This window comes from Oncorhynchus tshawytscha, linkage group LG18, assembly GCF_018296145.1.
Source record: "Oncorhynchus tshawytscha isolate Ot180627B linkage group LG18, Otsh_v2.0, whole genome shotgun sequence".
Classification (NCBI taxonomy): Eukaryota; Metazoa; Chordata; class Actinopteri; order Salmoniformes; family Salmonidae; genus Oncorhynchus; species Oncorhynchus tshawytscha.
This window is the reverse complement of record NC_056446.1, coordinates 28,347,261-28,364,760: the sequence shown is the minus strand read 5'-3', so window position 1 is coordinate 28,364,760 and position 17,500 is coordinate 28,347,261. Positions and strand designations below refer to the sequence as shown.

Below are 17,500 nucleotides of genomic sequence, written 5' to 3'. Positions count from 1 at the left end.
GTTAGCTTTACACCCTCATGATGCCAGATCCTGTCTGTTAGTTTTACACCCTCATGATGCCAGATCCTGTCTGTTAGCTTTAAACCCTCATGATACCAGATCCTGTCTGTTAGCTTTATACCCTCATGATACCAGATCCTGTCTGTTAGCTTTATACCCTCATGATACCAGATCCTGTCTGTTAGCTTTATACCCTCATGATACCAGATCCTGTCTGTTAGCTTTATACCCTCATGATACCAGATCCACAAGGAATATGCTATAGACTTAGCAAGAGCAGATCAATAGGTCATTGTGTGTGAACAACTGGTACACTGAGAACAGTAGGATCCAGTGAAGACGTCTAGCGCATTGAGAAGTGTGTGTATAGTAATAATACTACTAATACTGGGAGAGACTGTGGGGTAGCTACTGTGGTGTAGCTACTGTGGTGTAGCTACTGTGGTGTAGATACTGTGGTGTACCTACTGTGGTGTACCTACTGTGGTGTAGATACTGCGGTGTAGATACTGCGGTGTAGCTACTGTGGTGTAGATACTGTGGTGTAGATACTGTGGTGTAGATACTGTGGTGTACCTACTGTGGTGTAGCTACTGTGGGGCAGCTACTGTGGTGTAGCTACTGTGGTGTAGCTACTGTGGTGTAGCGACTGTGGTGTACCTACTGTGGCGTAGCTACTGTGGTGTAGCTACTGTGGTGTAGCTACTGTGGTGTAGCTACTGTGGTGTAGCTACTGGGTCAGTGACAGCTGGATATCACTGCAACGGGCCACCCCTTGGCATGTGACGGAGGAAACAAGATCTGGATAGGGGCTGTGTGTGTTTGCGTGTGTGTGTATGTGTGGGGAGTGCTGGGTTCCAGGAGTTGCAGCTGGGTAGAGAGAGTTATGGTGTTGTTGGATGGGGGTTTGCGGGTGGGTATAGGGGGGCCTGGAGCCTGGGCACAGACGAGAGAAAGCAGCAGGTGGGAGAAAGCGTTAGCTGGGCCAGAAGAGAGACGGGGACTACCAGTGTCAGAGAGGGAGCGAGAGAGCAAGAGAGAGAGAGAGAGAGCTACAGCACTGGAGACCAACAGGGAAACAATTCATACCATCTCACAGGTGGAGTATTATGGCTGTTGAAGTTGTGTTAACAAGGCAGTGCTGTTGATATGTTGGTAAAGGTTTTAGTGGGTGTATAATTTTGAGGCGGGATATTTTCTCTCTGTCTGCTAACTGAAAGATTGGGTCGTCTTGTTGTTTTAATCCTGAGTTTAGGGTCTTCAAACGTGTTGCTTCATTTGTTGTGCGTTGTCTGTGTATTGTGTGGACACTATACATTAGCCTATGTGTTGGCGTGCTCTCTAATTGAGGTAAAGTATTTGGAGGGTTCAAGTATTCCCTTCAGTCCATGGGGTTTTAGTATATGGTGGTTTACTGTCACCTTACAGTGTCTATGGCTGAAGTTGATGAATTAGAACTTGTTAACTGGCAATGGTTGGGAGAAGTTTGAAGTAAAGTTTGATATTAGTACTGTATGACAGAGCTATTTTGGTTCAGGTGCCTGGTGGACATATGAAGAAGAGATAGGATTTCTGCATCAAACAGGATGGGACCAGTATATATATATATATATATATATAGAGGGAGAGAGAGAGAGCGTGAGAGAGGGAGAGATGGAGAGAGGGAGAGAGAGAGAGAGAGAGAGAGAGAGTGAGAGAGAGAGAGAGAGAGAGAGAGAGAGAGAGAGAGAGAGAGAGAGAGAGAGGGAGAGGGAGAGGGAGAGGAAGAGGGAGAGAGAGAGAGATCTTATCTGCATGCTTTTCAGGTGCATTTCGACCTTTTGAACAGGGAAGTGCAGAGTTAGAGTTGACACATTACACAGAGAACCAAGACATCATACATCTTATCACTGGAGGTGTTAATACCACTGGATTCTCACCAAGTCAACTTCTTCCAATGACAATGACTGGTGCTCAGTGTTCAGTAGAAACCACTCCTGAATTCTTATGATCTATCTGTCAATAAAATGCATTACTGTATTATTCAGCTTCAATAACAAATTAGTTGAATTAATGCTAGGGATGTTTGCCCAGAGTGGGGGGTTGAAAGGTCACCTATTTCATAATGTCACTTTAGTGTCCATTTGATTTGACTAAGAATTTGGTTTATCATGTCTTTGCACATACACACGCCCCTGCGTGCACGTACACGCACAAAACACACACACACGCACATACACATACATACATTCCTAGACAGAGAGAGCATCTGTATTTCTTGGCAGTCAGAGAGGCTGAAGTGGATAGCATTGATTTAAGCTTTTCTTTTCTCTCCCTCTCGCTCTCCCTCCATCCTCTCCTCCTCCATCCTCTCCTCTTCCATCCTCTTCTCCACCCACTCCTCCTCCATCCTCTCCTCCTCTCCTCATTCTCTCGCTCTGTGTTCATATCTCGATCCTGCCATTCACTGACACACTCTTAATGTCAGAGCCATTGGAGTCACGGTCAGAGAGATATACCACCCACACACACACACACACATACACACACACACACACACACACACTCTCTACGTCAGAGGTGGATCATTGATTGGTCTCATTGTGACAGTGCATTCTGTTCTGATCATTTGGGGGATTCATTGTATGGGCCTACAGCTTCACCTTGTGGTTAGTTTGAGCCATTGCCTCTGAAACCCCTAAAACACCATAGAGAAAACATCTACCTTGAGGACCTATCTACAGTATGCTAACTGGCCCTGGTTAGGAGGACACCATTTGGCACAACAACGTATTGTGAATGTAAAAGTAACATGGTGGGACTCTATCTACTGTCAGTAGCATGAAGACCATTGAGACAAGGAGAAGAAGATAGGCAAGACACTATGTGGGTCTATTGTACTGTACTCACCTTCCACTCACCTTCCATTCCTCCCTCCCTATTTTGTCATGTAGACATATAGATTTCATTAGGCAGCAATGTATATTCAACTAATCCATACTCATGTATAATTCATGTTTAGTTCAATTGGTTTTTATATATTCTCCTATATCGCCTAAAGTGACTGACCTTCGGAGACTGAAAGTCAGAGTCTGTGTGTGTGTGTGTGTGTGTGTGTGTGTATGAGAGACAGAGAGAAAGAGTGAGAGAGTGAGAGTGAGAGAGACTGAATGAAACAAAGAGAGAGAGAGTTAAAGGAAGAATAACTGAAGTTAACTTTCTGACAGTAAGATGGCACGGGAGAAGATTGCAGACATTTTACGTGCCCCTGGCCGATTGTGTTTTTTGTTTGTTTATTTGCAACTTATTTTTTTACTTATCTTGTACATAATTTTGCCGCTACCGTCTCGTATGACTGAAAATAACTTCTAGACATCAGGACTGCGATTACTCACCATGGACTAGCAGAATCCTCTTTTTCCCTTCACGACTCTGACGAGTGAAGGATACGCTGCTTCCTCAGTAACAGGCCCAGATCCCCGTGATCTGCGTGAATAGGAGGCGGAGAAAGAGGGGCCAAAGGTCGGGCTGCCTTCTGAGAATTTGTAGATGATCGAATAAAGCCCCACTTCCCTCCATTCTGCTAATAAAATCGGCGAGTTACGCGGAATATTAAACTACCAACGGGACATTAAAAACTATAACATCTTATGCTTCACGGAGTCATGGCTGAAAGACGACATCAACATACAGCTGGCTGGTTATAAGATGTACCGGCAGGATAGCACAGCGGCATCTGGTAAGACAAGGGGCGGCGGTCTATGTATTTTTGTTAACAACAGCTGGTGCATGATATCTAAGGAAGTCTCGAGCTATTGCTCGCCTGAGGTAGAGTATCTCATGATAAGCAGCACTGATCCACATCGATGGAACAGTAGTGGAGAGGGTAGCAAGTTTTAAGTTCCTCGGCATACACATCACAGACAAACTGAATTGGTCCACCCACACAGACAGCATCGTGAAGAAGGCGCAGCAGCGCCTCTTCAACCTCAGGAGGCTGAAGAAATTCGGCTTGTCACCAAAAGCACTCACAAACTTCTACAGATGCACAATCGAGAGCATCCTGGCGGGTTGTATCACCGCCTGGTACGGCAACTGCTCCGCCCACAACCATAAGGCTCTCCAGAGGGTAGTGAGGTCTGCACAACGCATCACCGGGGGCAAACTACCTGCCCTCCAGGACACCTACACCACCCGATGTTACAGGAAGGCCATAAAGATCATCAAGGACAACAACCACCCGAGCCACTGCCTGTTCACCCCGCTATCATCCAGAAGGCGAGGTCAGTACAGGTGCATCAAAGCTGGGACCGAGAGACTGAAAAACAGCTTCTATCTCAAGGCCATCAGACTGTTAAACAGCCACCACTAACATTGAGTGGCTGCTGCCAACACACTGACTCAACTCCAGACACTTTAATAATGGGAATTATGAAATATATCACTAGCCACTTTAAACAATGCTACCTAATATAATGTTTACATACTCTACATTATTCATCTCATATGTATATGTATATACTGTACTCTATATCATCTACTGCATCTTTATGTAATACATGTATCACTAGCCACTTTAACTATGCCACTTTGTTTACATACTCATCTCATATGTATATACTGTACTCGATACCATCTACTGTATCTTGCCTATGCCGCTCTGTACCATCACTCATTCATATATCTTTATGTACATATTCTTTATCCCCTTACACTTGTGTGTATAAGACAGTAGTTTTGGAATTGTTAGTTGGATTACTTGTTGGTTTTTACTGCATTGTCGGAACTAGAAGCACAAGCATTTCGCTACACTCGCGTTAACATCTGCTAACCATGTGTATGTGACAAATACAATTTGATTTGATTTGAAGCTGTAGGTCATGCTACCTACCGAGAGTGTTTTCATCTGTATTCTTTGGAGCTTTTTACCACCACAGTCAGAGGCTGGCACTAAGACAGCACTGAATGAGCTCTATTCCGCCATAAGCAAACAAGAAAACGCTCAACCAAACTTCTTCAAACACTTTTTTCTCCACTTCCTGTCTGAATGACGTGCCCAAAGTAAACTGCCTATAGCTCAGGCCCTGAAGCCAGGAAATGTATATAATTGGTACCATTGGAAAGAAAACACTTTGAAGATCGTAGAAATGTTAAAATAATGTAGGAGAATATAACACAATAGATATGGTAGGAGAAAACCACCCAGAATGTTATTTTTTTTGAGAGACCATCCTCTTAGAAATGCAAAAGTAAGGTCATATTGAACATTAGCTCCCTGGGAGCAATTCCTATGGCTTCCACAGGCTGTCAGCAGTCTATGTTTCAGGCTTGTAACTTCAAAAACGAATAAGAATGATCAGTTTTAGGACAGGGACACAGTCTTGGAAATTTGTGTTTGCGCATCATGAAGACAGTACACACATGCTAAAATCAGTGTCCTATTGAACATACTTCTTTCCGTAAGAAATATCAGAGTTTGATTCCATTTTAGGGTATCTGAGGAGTAAATAGAAATGTATTTTGACTTGTTGTAACAAAGTTTAGGGGTAGATGTTTGGATTCTTTTCTCTGCGTGTTGAACTAGTGGATTACTCAAATCGATGGCGCCAACTAAACAGACTTTTTGGGATATAAAGAAGGATTTTATCTAACAAAACGACACTACATGTGCACCAGATGGCCACCAGATGGCCATAATGACCATCGTTAAACTCATTTTTCAACCACTCCACAAATTTATTTTGTCTCTTGTTAACAAACTATAGTTTTGTCAAGTCGGTTAGGATATCTACTTTGTGCATGACACGGGTCATTTTTCCAGCAATTGTTTACAGATAGATTATTTGACGTTTAATTCATCGTATCACAATTCCAGTGGGTCAGATGTTGACATACACTAAGTTGACAGTGCCTTTAAACAGCTTGGAAAATTCCAGAAAATGTCATGGCTTTAGAAGGTTCTGATAGACTAATTCACATCATTTGAGTCAATTGGAGGTGTACCTGTGGATGTATTTCAAGGCCTACCTTCAAACTCAGTGCCTCTTTGCTTGACATCATGGGAAAATCTAAAGAAATCAGTCAAGACCTCAGAAACAACATTGTAGACCTCCACAAGTCTGGTTCATCCTTGGGAGCAATTTCCAAACGCCTGAAGGTACCACGTTCATCTGTACAAACAATAGTACGCAAGTATAAACACCATGGGAACACGCAGCCGTGGGAACACGCAGAGACTGGTGCACTTCACAAAATAGATGGCGTCATGAGGAAAGAAAATGATGTGGATATATTGAAGCAAGGTCTCAAGGCATCAGTCAGGAAGTTAAAGCTTGGTAGCAAATGGGTCTTCCAAATGGACAATGACCCCAAGCATACTTCCAAAGTTGTGGCAAAATGGCTTAAAGACAACAAAGTCAAGGTATTGGAGTGGCCATCACAAAGTCCTGACCTCAATCCTATAGAACATTTGTGGTCAGAACGGAAAAAACGTGTGCGAGCAAGGAGGCCTATAAACCTGACTCAGTTACACCAGCTCTGTCAGGAGGAATGGGCCAAAATTCACCCAATTTATTGTGGGAATCTTGTGGAAGGCTACCTGAAGCGTTTGACCCAAGTTCAACAATTGAAAGGCAATGCTCCCAAATACCAATTGAGTGTTTGTTAACTTCTGACCCACTGGGAATTTATGAAATAAATAAAAGCTGAAATATATATATTTTTTATTCATTTCACCTTTATTTAAGTCACTGTAGTGGCCCTCTTCTATCCATGGCTGTTCAGAGACAAACATCAGCTGACAATGCACAGTTACAAGAAGGTCTGCATTATGCATTCCTGCAGCAACAGGAAATGTGAATTATTATGTGGATTATAATTAATGGCAATTTTTGTAGGGTACATTTTGATACATTTTTCATTCAAAGTTTTAATTACTAACTTTAGAAGCCTTTTTAAACCTCAAATACACTACAAGTTTGCATTTCTTGCTGTGCAGGAAAATTCTCAGCAACAAAATAGTGATCAAATTAAGATCCCACATCTATGTGTTTGTTCTTGATGTGATCTGTAATGCAGTTTGAACACCCACTAGCCTCAATATGGTGAACACATAATTTAGGCCTAGTTTGAATCCTGGGGCTGGTAATAGAGCGCTCCCCCAGAGAGATCAGGGGGAACTGGGTCAGAGTGGTCTCAGCTGCTGGATGTATGGAGCCCCGGCCTGGATCACATCACATCAGAGGAACACAGTAAACACACACATAGGGCACCGCTAGGCCTGGGCTCTTCTCTGGGCTGCCCTAGTCTCCCGGGGGAAGATGTCAAATCCTACATCTAACAAGCAGTAAATAACTCAAAACAGGCAGCTATTTTGATAAAAAATAGGTGTTTGCTTGTTGTTGTGTCTCTATGATAGTCAGAAGAGTTGGATAAAGTCCAGGGTAATATTTCTGCTCTTGGGCCAGGGAAAACTCCTGTCCTTGGTCGTCTCCTAATTCACAGTGGCATACTGCTTACCTTATTTATGGCTGAATAGTTGATGGTGGAAGTCTGGAGGATCCTGGGTAGCTGGATATATGGTGGAAAAAGCTCACAGAGCTATTGGAGATATTGAACATCACCTCACAAACTTCTGTTGTGAATAACTTCTTTAATAACTTCTTTATCGCACACAGACCCTTTCTCTCTCGCTCTCTCTCTCTCACTCCTCTTTTCTAGCTTATCATTTCAGTTCATGTCATCTCTCCTTCAGGGACATGACAGGTTATCAGTTTTATCACACGTTCCCCTTTCATCGCAACTGTTTTTAAAAATGATTTTCCTATTATAGTAGTACTCTGAGAAGAGTATTCTTCCAATATTTGAGTTCTTATGGTGTTGTATCTCACTACTACTCCATAAGAGCATGATGATGATGATTAGTTGTTATCTATGTTAACCAGCAGCTATTGAAATGAGGGGATTGGGGAATGTAAGATGAAGGTTATTAAATAACAGGCAGCACGCCCTGAGGAAAGAGGTCGGCCTCTGCCTACATTAATCATGGAGCTGTTCCAAAAACATGGCTCTAATAATCAACGCATCATGTTCTAAGAAACTCAATATGAATTACAATTGATTACTGTTCAAGAGCAGCACTATGTACTTTAGTAAAAATTTAGTAAAAATGGAGTAAGATAAAGTTCTGATCTAAGCCCAGTTTGAGATTTTTCTCCGGCTATGGATGAGGTTAGGGTTTAGGAAGAACTAGCTGATACTAGATCTGTGCCTAAGGGTAACTTCTACCTGGAATGTTTTTGTGTGCTGTGCCCTTTCATTCATGCAAAGCATTAAATGACAGTGACAGTAACAGTAACAGTGGCCATTATGTCTCACAGAGCTGCATTACTGTTGCAAACCAGTAGGGGGCAGAATAACCTATGCTAGTATCATGTATGCTACATCAACATTGGGACACTGTGACTAAGCAGGGTTTGAATTATATAAGGCTCTGGTCAAAAGTAGTGCACTAAATAGAGAATAGGGTGCCATTTGGGATGCAGTCTTAGAGTCTTAATGCTTAATGTTGCCCGCAGATTTAGTATACCCTTATGTGTGTCCCCGGGTTTGATCTGGATGGCAGAGCGTGTCCAGATGTCCTTCTTCACCTGAGACATCCCCTCCCGGGTCATCTGGTAGGACTCGTCAGTAGCACACGCACTGACATAGCAGCAACCCCCAATTTGCTTTAAAACTGCAATATTTTCTCTCAGCCTCATGGAAAATGTATAGAGTAGTAGGAAATTAGCTTAGGGATTCTTGAAAGTCAAGACAATCCTTGTCCTGCAGGGAAAGTTTTTTTATAGTTGAAAAATGGATTTAGTTGTATTATTTGAGCTTAAAAATGTACATTTAGGGGATTTTATAAGGGGAAAAAGATTTTTAGAAATTCCCTTGTCCGGATCAAAGGATCTCAATTTCAAACTCTCCAAAAAAGTGTTTAAAATTCAAAAAACAGGCTGTTTCTTGCAATAGCCCTGTCACGTCCTGACCATAGAAAGCCTTGATTTTCTATGGTGGAGTAGGTCAGGGCGTGACTGGGGGGGTGTTCTAGTTTATTATTTCTATGTGTATTCTATGTTTTCTATTTCTTTGTTGGCCGGGTATGGTTCCCAATCAGAGACAGCTGTCTATCGTTGTCTCTGATTGGGGATCATACTTAGGCAGCCTTTTGCCATGTGTTGTTTGTGGGATCTTGTTTTTGTATTGTTGCTTTTATTTATTTTTATTTTACCTTTATTTAACTAGGCAAGTCAGTTAAGAACAAATTCTTATTTTCAATGACGGCCTAGGAACAGTGGGTTAACTGCCTGTTCAGGGGCAGAATGGCAGATTTGTACCTTGTGAGCTCGGGGATTTGAACTTGCAACCTTCCGGTTACTAGTCCAACGCTCTAACCACTAGGCTACCCTGCCTAGTGAGCCCTATCAGACTGTACGTTCGTTTGTTTGCCTCCTGGAGAGACACATGGAACGAGGGGTTAATACGGTAATTAGTGGGTAGCTGTAACCTATAACATACCTCGTTCACTCTCCTCAGGACTTTAAACGGCCCCACAAACTGCGGACAAACTGTGGACCCAGCGTCCGGCAGGGCAGGCGGAAGGTCATATTTGGGATCGAGAGCCAGACCCTGTCCCCTGGTGCGAATACCGGGGCCTCACTGCGGTGACGGTCTGCGCCAACTTTCTGGCGCAGTATGGCACGCTGAAGGTGGACGTGGGCGGCCTCCCAGGTTTCCTCTGTGCACCGGAACCAATTGTCCACCGAAGGAGCCTCGGTCTGACTCTGATGCCAAGGACCCAGAACCGGCTAATACCCTAATACACATTGAAAGGGAGAAAGGTTAGTGGAGAAGTGGCGTAGCGAGTTCTGAGCCATCTCTGCCCAGGGCATGAACTTTGCCCACTCCTCCGGCCGGTCCTGGCAATAAGACCGCAGAAACCTACCCAGATCCTGGTTAACTCTCTCCACCTGCCCATTACTCTCCGGGTGAAAACCTGAGGTAAGACTGACCTGAGACCCCCAGACGTTCCATGAACGCCTTCAGAACTCTTGACGTGAACTGGGGACATCGATCAGACACTATATCCTCAGGCACCCCACAGTGCCGGAAAACGTGTGTAAACAGGGCCTCCACAGTTTGTAAGGCCGTAGGGAGACCGGGCAAAGGGAGGAGATGTCAGGACTTAGAAAAATGATCCACAACGACCAGGATCGTGGTGTTAGCCTGTGAAGGTGGAAGATCAGTTTAAAAATCCACAGACAGGTGCGACCACAGCCGTTGTGGAACGGGTAAGGGTTGTAACTTACCTCTAGGCAGGTGTCTAGGAGCCTTGCACTGGGCGCACACTGAGCAGGAGGAAACATAAATCCTCACGTCCTTAGCTAAAGTCATGACAGCGCACCGTCCAACCTATCCCAGGATGACCAGAGGGTGACATGTGGGCCCAATAGATCAGTCAGTCGCGGACAGCAGACGCAAAGTACAGATGCCCAGCTGGACACTGAGGGGGAGAGGGCTCTGCATGCGACCACGTCCAGCTCGCACACTACCGGCGCCACCAAACAAGAAGCTGGGAGTATGGGAGTGGGATCCATGAACCGCTCCTCCGTGTCATACAGCCGGGACAGTGCATCTCCCTTAACGTTCTGGGAGCCTGGTCTGTAAGAGAGGGTAAACACAAAACAAGTGAAAAACATGGCCCACAATGCCTGACGAGGATTCAGTCTCCTCGGCTCCCGGATGTACTCCAGGTCGCGATGGTCAGTCCAGATGAGAAAAGGGTGTATAGCCCCCTCAAGCCAATGTCTCCACGCCTTCAAGGCTTTTACGACAGCCAACAGCTCCCAGTCCCCCACATCATAGTTTCGCTCTGCCGGGCTGAGCTTCTTCAAAAAGAAGGCACAGGGGCGGAGCTTCAGTGGCGTACCCGAGCGCTGAGAGAGCACTGCTCCTATCCCAGCTTCGGATGTGTCCACCTCCACTATGAACGGCAAATAGGGATCGGGATAAGCCAACACAGGAACCGAGGTTATCAGAGCCTTCAGGTGCCTAAAAGCCCTGTTCGCCTCAGCTGTCCACTGCAAGCGCACCGGGCCCCCCTTTAACAGTGAGGGAATGGGAGCAGCAACCTGACCAAAACCCCGGATAAACCTCCAGTAGTGGTTGGCAAACCGTAAGAATCGCTGCACCTCCTTTGCCGTGGTGGGAGTCGGCCAATTACGCATGGCTGCAATGCGGTCGCTCTCCATCTCTCTCCTGACGTGGAAATCCGATGCCCTAGGAAGGAGACGGACTGTTGGAAGAACAAGCATTTCTCTGTCTTGACATATAGATCATGCTCCAACAGGCGACCAAGCACTTTGCGCACCAGGGACACATGCTCGGCGCATGTAGCGTAGTATATCAGGATGTCATTGATATGCACCACTACACCCTGCCCGTGCAGGTCTCTGAAAATCTCGTCTACAAATGATTGGAAGACTGGTGGAGCATTCATTAACCCATATGGCATGACGCGGTACTACGGAGATACTCCATATTCTGAACAACGCGATCCATGGCGGCGCTCAGATTGTCAATCATCTCCGTATGTTCCATGACACGCTCCTCCACCTCCATGGCCGGGATACCTTCTCCTGCTGACTTCATTTTTTGGGTCAGAAATTCTGTCAGAGTCGTGTGTATAGGTGGCAGGGAAGTCAGGCGCAGGAGAATCAAACTGAGTGTAATGGAGTTATTTAATAACAACAGACAAAAACATAACTCCAACACTAAATGTAACAAATAAAACAAAGTTGGTACGAGGACCCGATCGCGCACCAATACAAAACAACACAACACTGAAATAACAAACAATCTCTGACAAAGACATGAGGGGAAACAGAGGGTTAAATACACAATAGGTAATGAATGGGATTGGAACCAGGTGTGTAGGAAGACAAGACAAAACAAATGGAAACTGAAAAATGGATCCATGATGGCTAGAAGACCGGTGACGTCGACCGCCGAGCACCGCCCGAACAAGGAGAGGCTTTGACTTCGGCAGAAGTCGTGACAGTTAGACCTAAGGGATAATGTTTGCTTTATAAATGTTGTTCTATGTTCTAAATCTAGAAAAACATGCCAAAATACTAAACCAATTTAGCCCTGGAGCATTTAATAGTGCTTTAAAACAAAACAAAAATACATCTGGAGATTTCTATAACATATTTGAATAATCTAATCGAACAATCAAGTCCTTCAAACACTTATGGGAAATTGTAAAAATGCAAGGCATTTTACGGTGTCTGCGCTACGCCACTAAGCACACACCATGATCTTGTCCTGGCCCTCCAGCTGCTCCCAGCCTGAACTGTAGATCAACACAACACAGTTATCAGTCATTCAGCCAGCCATCTAGCTAGTCATTCAGCCAGACAGTCAGTCAAGCATTAAGCCAGCCATTCAGCCAGTCAATCAATCAATCAAATGTATTTATAAAGCACTTACATCAGCTGATGTCACAAAGTGCTGTACAGAATCCCAGCCTAAAACCCCAAACAGCAAGCAACGCAGGTGTAGAAGCATGGTGGCTAGGAAAAACTCCCTAGAAAGGCCAGAACCTAGGAAGAAACCTTGAGAGGAACCAGGCTATGTGGGGAGGCCAGTCCTCTTCTGGCTGTGCCGGGTGGAGATTATAACAGAACATGGCCAAGATGTTCAAATGTTCAGACTACACTCAATCATAGGACTTACTAAAGAGATGAGTCTTCAATAAAGACTTAAAGGTTGAGACTGAGTCTGCGTCTCTCACATGGATAGGCAGACCATTCCATAAAAATGGAGTTCTATAGGAGAAAGCCCTGCTTCCAGCTGTTTGCTTAGAAATTCTAGGGACAGTAAGGAGGCCTGCATCTTGTGACCTCAGCGTACTTCTGGGTATGTACAGCAGGACCAAATCAGAAAGATAGGTAGGAGAAAGCTCATGTAATGCTTTGTAGGTTAGCAGTAAAAACTTGAAATCAGCCCTAGCCTTAACAGGAAGCCAGTGTAGGAAGGCTAGCACTGGAGTAATATGATCATATTTTTTGGTTCTTGTCAAGATTCTAGCAGCCGTGTTTAGCACTAACTGAAGTTTATTTAGTGCTTTATCTGGGTAGCTGGAAAGTAGAGCATTGCAGTAGTCTAACCAAGAAGTGACAAAACCATGGATACATTTTTGTGCACCATTTTTGGACAGAAAGTTTCAGATTTTTCCAATGTTATGTAGATGGTTAAAGCTGTCCTTGAAACAGTCTTGATATGTTCGTCAAAAGAGAGATCAGGGTCCAGAGTAACGCAGAGGTCCTTCACAGTTTTATTTGAGACGACTGTACAACCATCAAGATTAAATGTCAGATTCAACAGACGATCACTTTGTTTCTTGGGACCTAGAACTAGCATCTCTGTTTTGTTTTGAGTTTAAAAGTAGAACATTTGCCGCCATCCACTTCCTTATGCCTGAAACACAGGCTTCCAGGGAGGGCAATTTTGGGGCTTCACCATGTTTCATTGAAATGTACAGCTGTGTGTCATCCGCATAGCAGTGGAAGTTAACATTATGTTTCCGAATGACATCACCAAGAGGTAAAATATATAGTGAAAACAATAGTGGTCCTAAAACGGAGCCTTGAGGAACACCACAATTTACAGTTGATTTGTCAGAGGACAAACCATTTACAAACGTATATCTTTCCGAAAGATAAGCTCTAAACCAGGCCAGAACTTGTCTGTGTAAACCAATTTGGGTTTCCAATCTCTCCAAAAGAATGTGGTGATCAATGGTTTCAAAGCAGCACTGAGGACTAGGAGCACACCAATTAAAGGTCAGTTACCACCTTCACAAGTGCAGTCTCAGTGCCTTAATGCGGTCTAAAACCAGACTGAGGCATTTTGTATACAGTGGGGGGAAAAAGTATTTAGTCAGCCACCAATTGTGCAAGTTCTCCCACTTAAAAAGATGAGAGAGGCCTGTAATTTTCATCATAGGTACACTTCAACTATGACAGGCAGAATGAGAAAAAAAAATCCAGAAAATCACATTGTAGGATTTTTAATGGATGTATTTGCAAATTATGGTGGAAAATAAGTATTTGGTCACCTACAAAGAAGCAAGATTTCTGGCTCTCACAGACCTGTAACTTCCTCTTTAAGAGGCTACTCTGTCCTCCACTCGTTACCTGTATTAATGGCACCTGTTTGAACTTGTTATCAGTATAAAAGACACCTGTCCACAACCTCAAACAGTCACACTCCAAACTCCACTATGGCCAAGACCAAAGAGCTGTCAAAGGACACCAGAAACAAAATTGTAGACCTGCACCAGGCTGGGAAGACTGAATCTGCAATAGGTAAGCAGCTTGGTTTGAATAAATCAACTGTGGGAGCAATTATTAGGAAATGGAAGACATACAAGACCACTGCTAATCTCACTCGATTTGGGGCTCCACGCAAGATCTCACCCCGTGGGGTCAAAATGATCACAAGAACGGTGAGCAACAATCCCAGAACCACACGGGGGGACCTAGTGAATGACCTGCAGAGAGCTGGGACCAAAGTAACAAAGCCTACCATCAGTAGCACACTACACCGCCAGGGACTCAAATCCTGCAGTGCCAGACGTGTCCCCCTGCTTAAACCAGTACATGTCCAGGCCCGTCGGAAGTTTGCTAGAGAGCATTTGGATGATCCAGAAGAAGATTGGGAGAATGTCATATGGTCAGATGAAACCAAAATATAACTTTTTGGTAAAAACTCAACTCGTCGTGTTTGGAGGACAAAGAATGCTGAGTTGCATCCAAAGAACACCATACCTACTGTGAAGCATGGGGGTGGAAACATCATGCTTTGGGGCTGTTTTTCTACAAAGGGACCAGGACGACTGATCTGTGTAAAGGAAAGAATGAATGCGGCCATGTATTGTGAGATTTTGAGTGAAAACCTCCTTCCATCAGCAAGGGCATTGAAGATGAAACGTGGCTGGGTCTTTCAGCATGACAATGATCCCAAACACACCGCCCGGGCAACGAAGGAGTGGCTTCGTAAGAAGCATTTCAAGGTCCTGGAGTGGCCTAGCCAGTCTCCAGATCTCAACCCCATAGAAAATCTTTGGAGGGAGTTGAAATTCTGTGTTGCCCAGCAACAGCCCCAAAACATCACTGCTCTAGAGGAGATCTGCATAGAGGAATGGGCCAAAATACCAGCAACAGTGTGTGAAAACCTTGTGAAGACTTACAGAAAACGTTTGACCTCTGCCATTGCCAACAAAGGGTATATAACAAAGTATTGAGATAAACTTTTGTTATTGACCAAATACTTATTTTCCACCATAATTTGCAAATAAATTCATAAAAAATCCTACAATGTGATTTTCTGGATTTTCTTTCTCATTTTGTCTGTCATAGTTGAAGTATACCTATGATGAAAATTACAGGCCTCTCTCATCTTTTTAAGTGGGAGAACTTGCACAATTGGTGGCTGACTAAAGACTTTTTTGCCCCACTGTACATTGTTAGTCTTCAGGTAAGCAGTGAGTTGCTGTGCAACAGCTTTTTCTAAAACTTTTGAAAAGAATGGGAGATTCGATATAGGCCAATAGTTTTTTTATATATTCTGGGTTAAGGTTTAGCTTTTTCAAGAGAGGCTTTATTGCTGCTACTTTTAGTGAGTTTGGTACACATCCGGTGGATAGGGAGCCGTTTATTATGGTCAACACACTGAGGAGGGCCAAGCACAGGAAGCAGCTCTTTCAGTAGTTTAATTGGAATAGGGTCCAGTATGCAGCTTGAAGGTTTAGAGGCCATGACTATTTTCATCAATGTGTCAAGTGATATAGTATTAAAAAACTTGAGTGTCTCCCTTGATCCTAGGTCCTGGCATTGTTGTGCATACTCAGGACAACAGAGCTTTGGAGAAATATGCAGATTTAAAGAGGAGTCCATAATTTGCTTTCTAATGATCATGATCTTATCATGAAAGAAGTTCATGAATTTATAACTGCTGAAGTGAAAGCCATCCTCTCTTGGGGAATGCTGCTTTTTAGTTAGTTTTGTGACAGTATCAAAAATACATTTAGGATAGTTCTTATTTTACTCAATTAAGTTGGGAAAATAGGATGATCGAGCAGCAGTGAGGGCTCTTTGATACTGCACGGTACTGTCTTTCCAAGCTAGTCAGAAGACTTCCAGTTTGGTGTGGCGCCATTTCCGTTCCAATTTTCTGGAAGCTTGCTTCAGGGCTCGGGTATTTTCTGTATACCAGGGAGCTAGTTTCTTATGACAAATGTTTTTTGTTTTAGGGTATTACACAAGGGTATTAACCAAGATTTCATTGAGTTCCTGAGTTAGGTGGTTAACTGAATTTTGTACTCTGATGTCCTTGGGTAGGTGGAGGGAGTCTGGAAGGGCATTTAAGAATCTTTAGGTTGGCCAAGAATTTATAGCATGGCTTTTGATGATCCTTGGTTGGGGTCTGAGCAGATTATTTGTTGCGATTGCAAACATAATAAAATGGTGGTCCGATAGTCCAGGATTACGAGAAAAACATTAAGATCCACAACATTCTATTCCACGGGACAAAACTAGGGCCAGAGTATGACTGTAGCAGTGAGTAGGTCCGGAGACATGTTGGACAAAACCCACTGAGTTGATGATGGCTCCGAAAGCCTTTTGGTGTGGGTCTGTGGGTCTGTGGACTCCCCCCTCCTCTCTAGGTTTCTTCCTAGGTTTTGGCCTTTCTAGGGAGTTTTTCCTAGCCACCGTGCTTCTACACCTGCATTGCTTGCTGTTTGGGGTTTTAGGCTGGGTTTCTGTACAGCACTTTGAGATATCAGCTGATGTACGAAGGGCTATATAAATAAATTTGATTTGATTTGATTTGATTTGCATTCATCCAGCCAGTCAGTCAGACAGTCAGTCAGTCAGACAGTCAGTCAGCTAGCCAACAAAGTCAGTCAGACTGTCAGTCAGAGCGTCCGTCAGTCATTCAGCCAGTCAGCACCACCACCAGTAGAGGGAGCTAGTGTAGCAGAACTCAGGCTACTGTACAGAACAGTAGAGGTAGATATTGAGTAAGCATACAGAATGTTGTGACAGACAAGGGTTGAATTACACTACTTAACATACAATTACGATAACGCATAGAGGGCTGGAGCACCATTAAGTATGCTTCATCATGTCTGAAAATGACTTTTGGAGGAAGGTTTGTCAAACCCCCTAAGCAAACGAACAAGAACTGTTTTGATGTTGAACTTATACACGATGTGCTCATAACGTGTTCTGCTCCTAACCACGATCTCTTTGTGTCATTGTCTTTGTCCTCTAGTTATCTAAAAAGCTCCTTTAAATCATAATTTTCTGCATAATTTGTCCCTCTTTTGATCAGTGATGCAGTAGGGAGCCTTGAAGGAGTGTTGCGAGAGGGTTATTTGTCCTGGGTTTTAAGGGCCTTTTGACATTAT

At 43.9% G+C, this 17,500-nt stretch overlaps 1 protein-coding gene across 4 annotated transcripts in view; it reads left to right on the top strand.

Annotated features, from left to right (window-relative positions):
* The window catches only part of LOC112217822 (serine/threonine-protein kinase PAK 5-like), a 161,190-nt gene that overhangs the window by 105,616 nt on the left and 38,074 nt on the right, over positions 1 to 17,500 (top strand). The window contains exon 1 of one of the 4 annotated variants that reach the window (XM_042300903.1): positions 872 to 1,099. The exons of the other annotated variants lie outside the window; for them this stretch is intronic. Coding sequence (XP_042156837.1) covers positions 887 to 1,099 — 213 coding nt within the window. The 5' untranslated portion in view covers positions 872 to 886. Of the gene's footprint in view, positions 1 to 871; positions 1,100 to 17,500 lie in introns of those variants that run through there. 4 annotated transcript variants of the gene reach the window in all.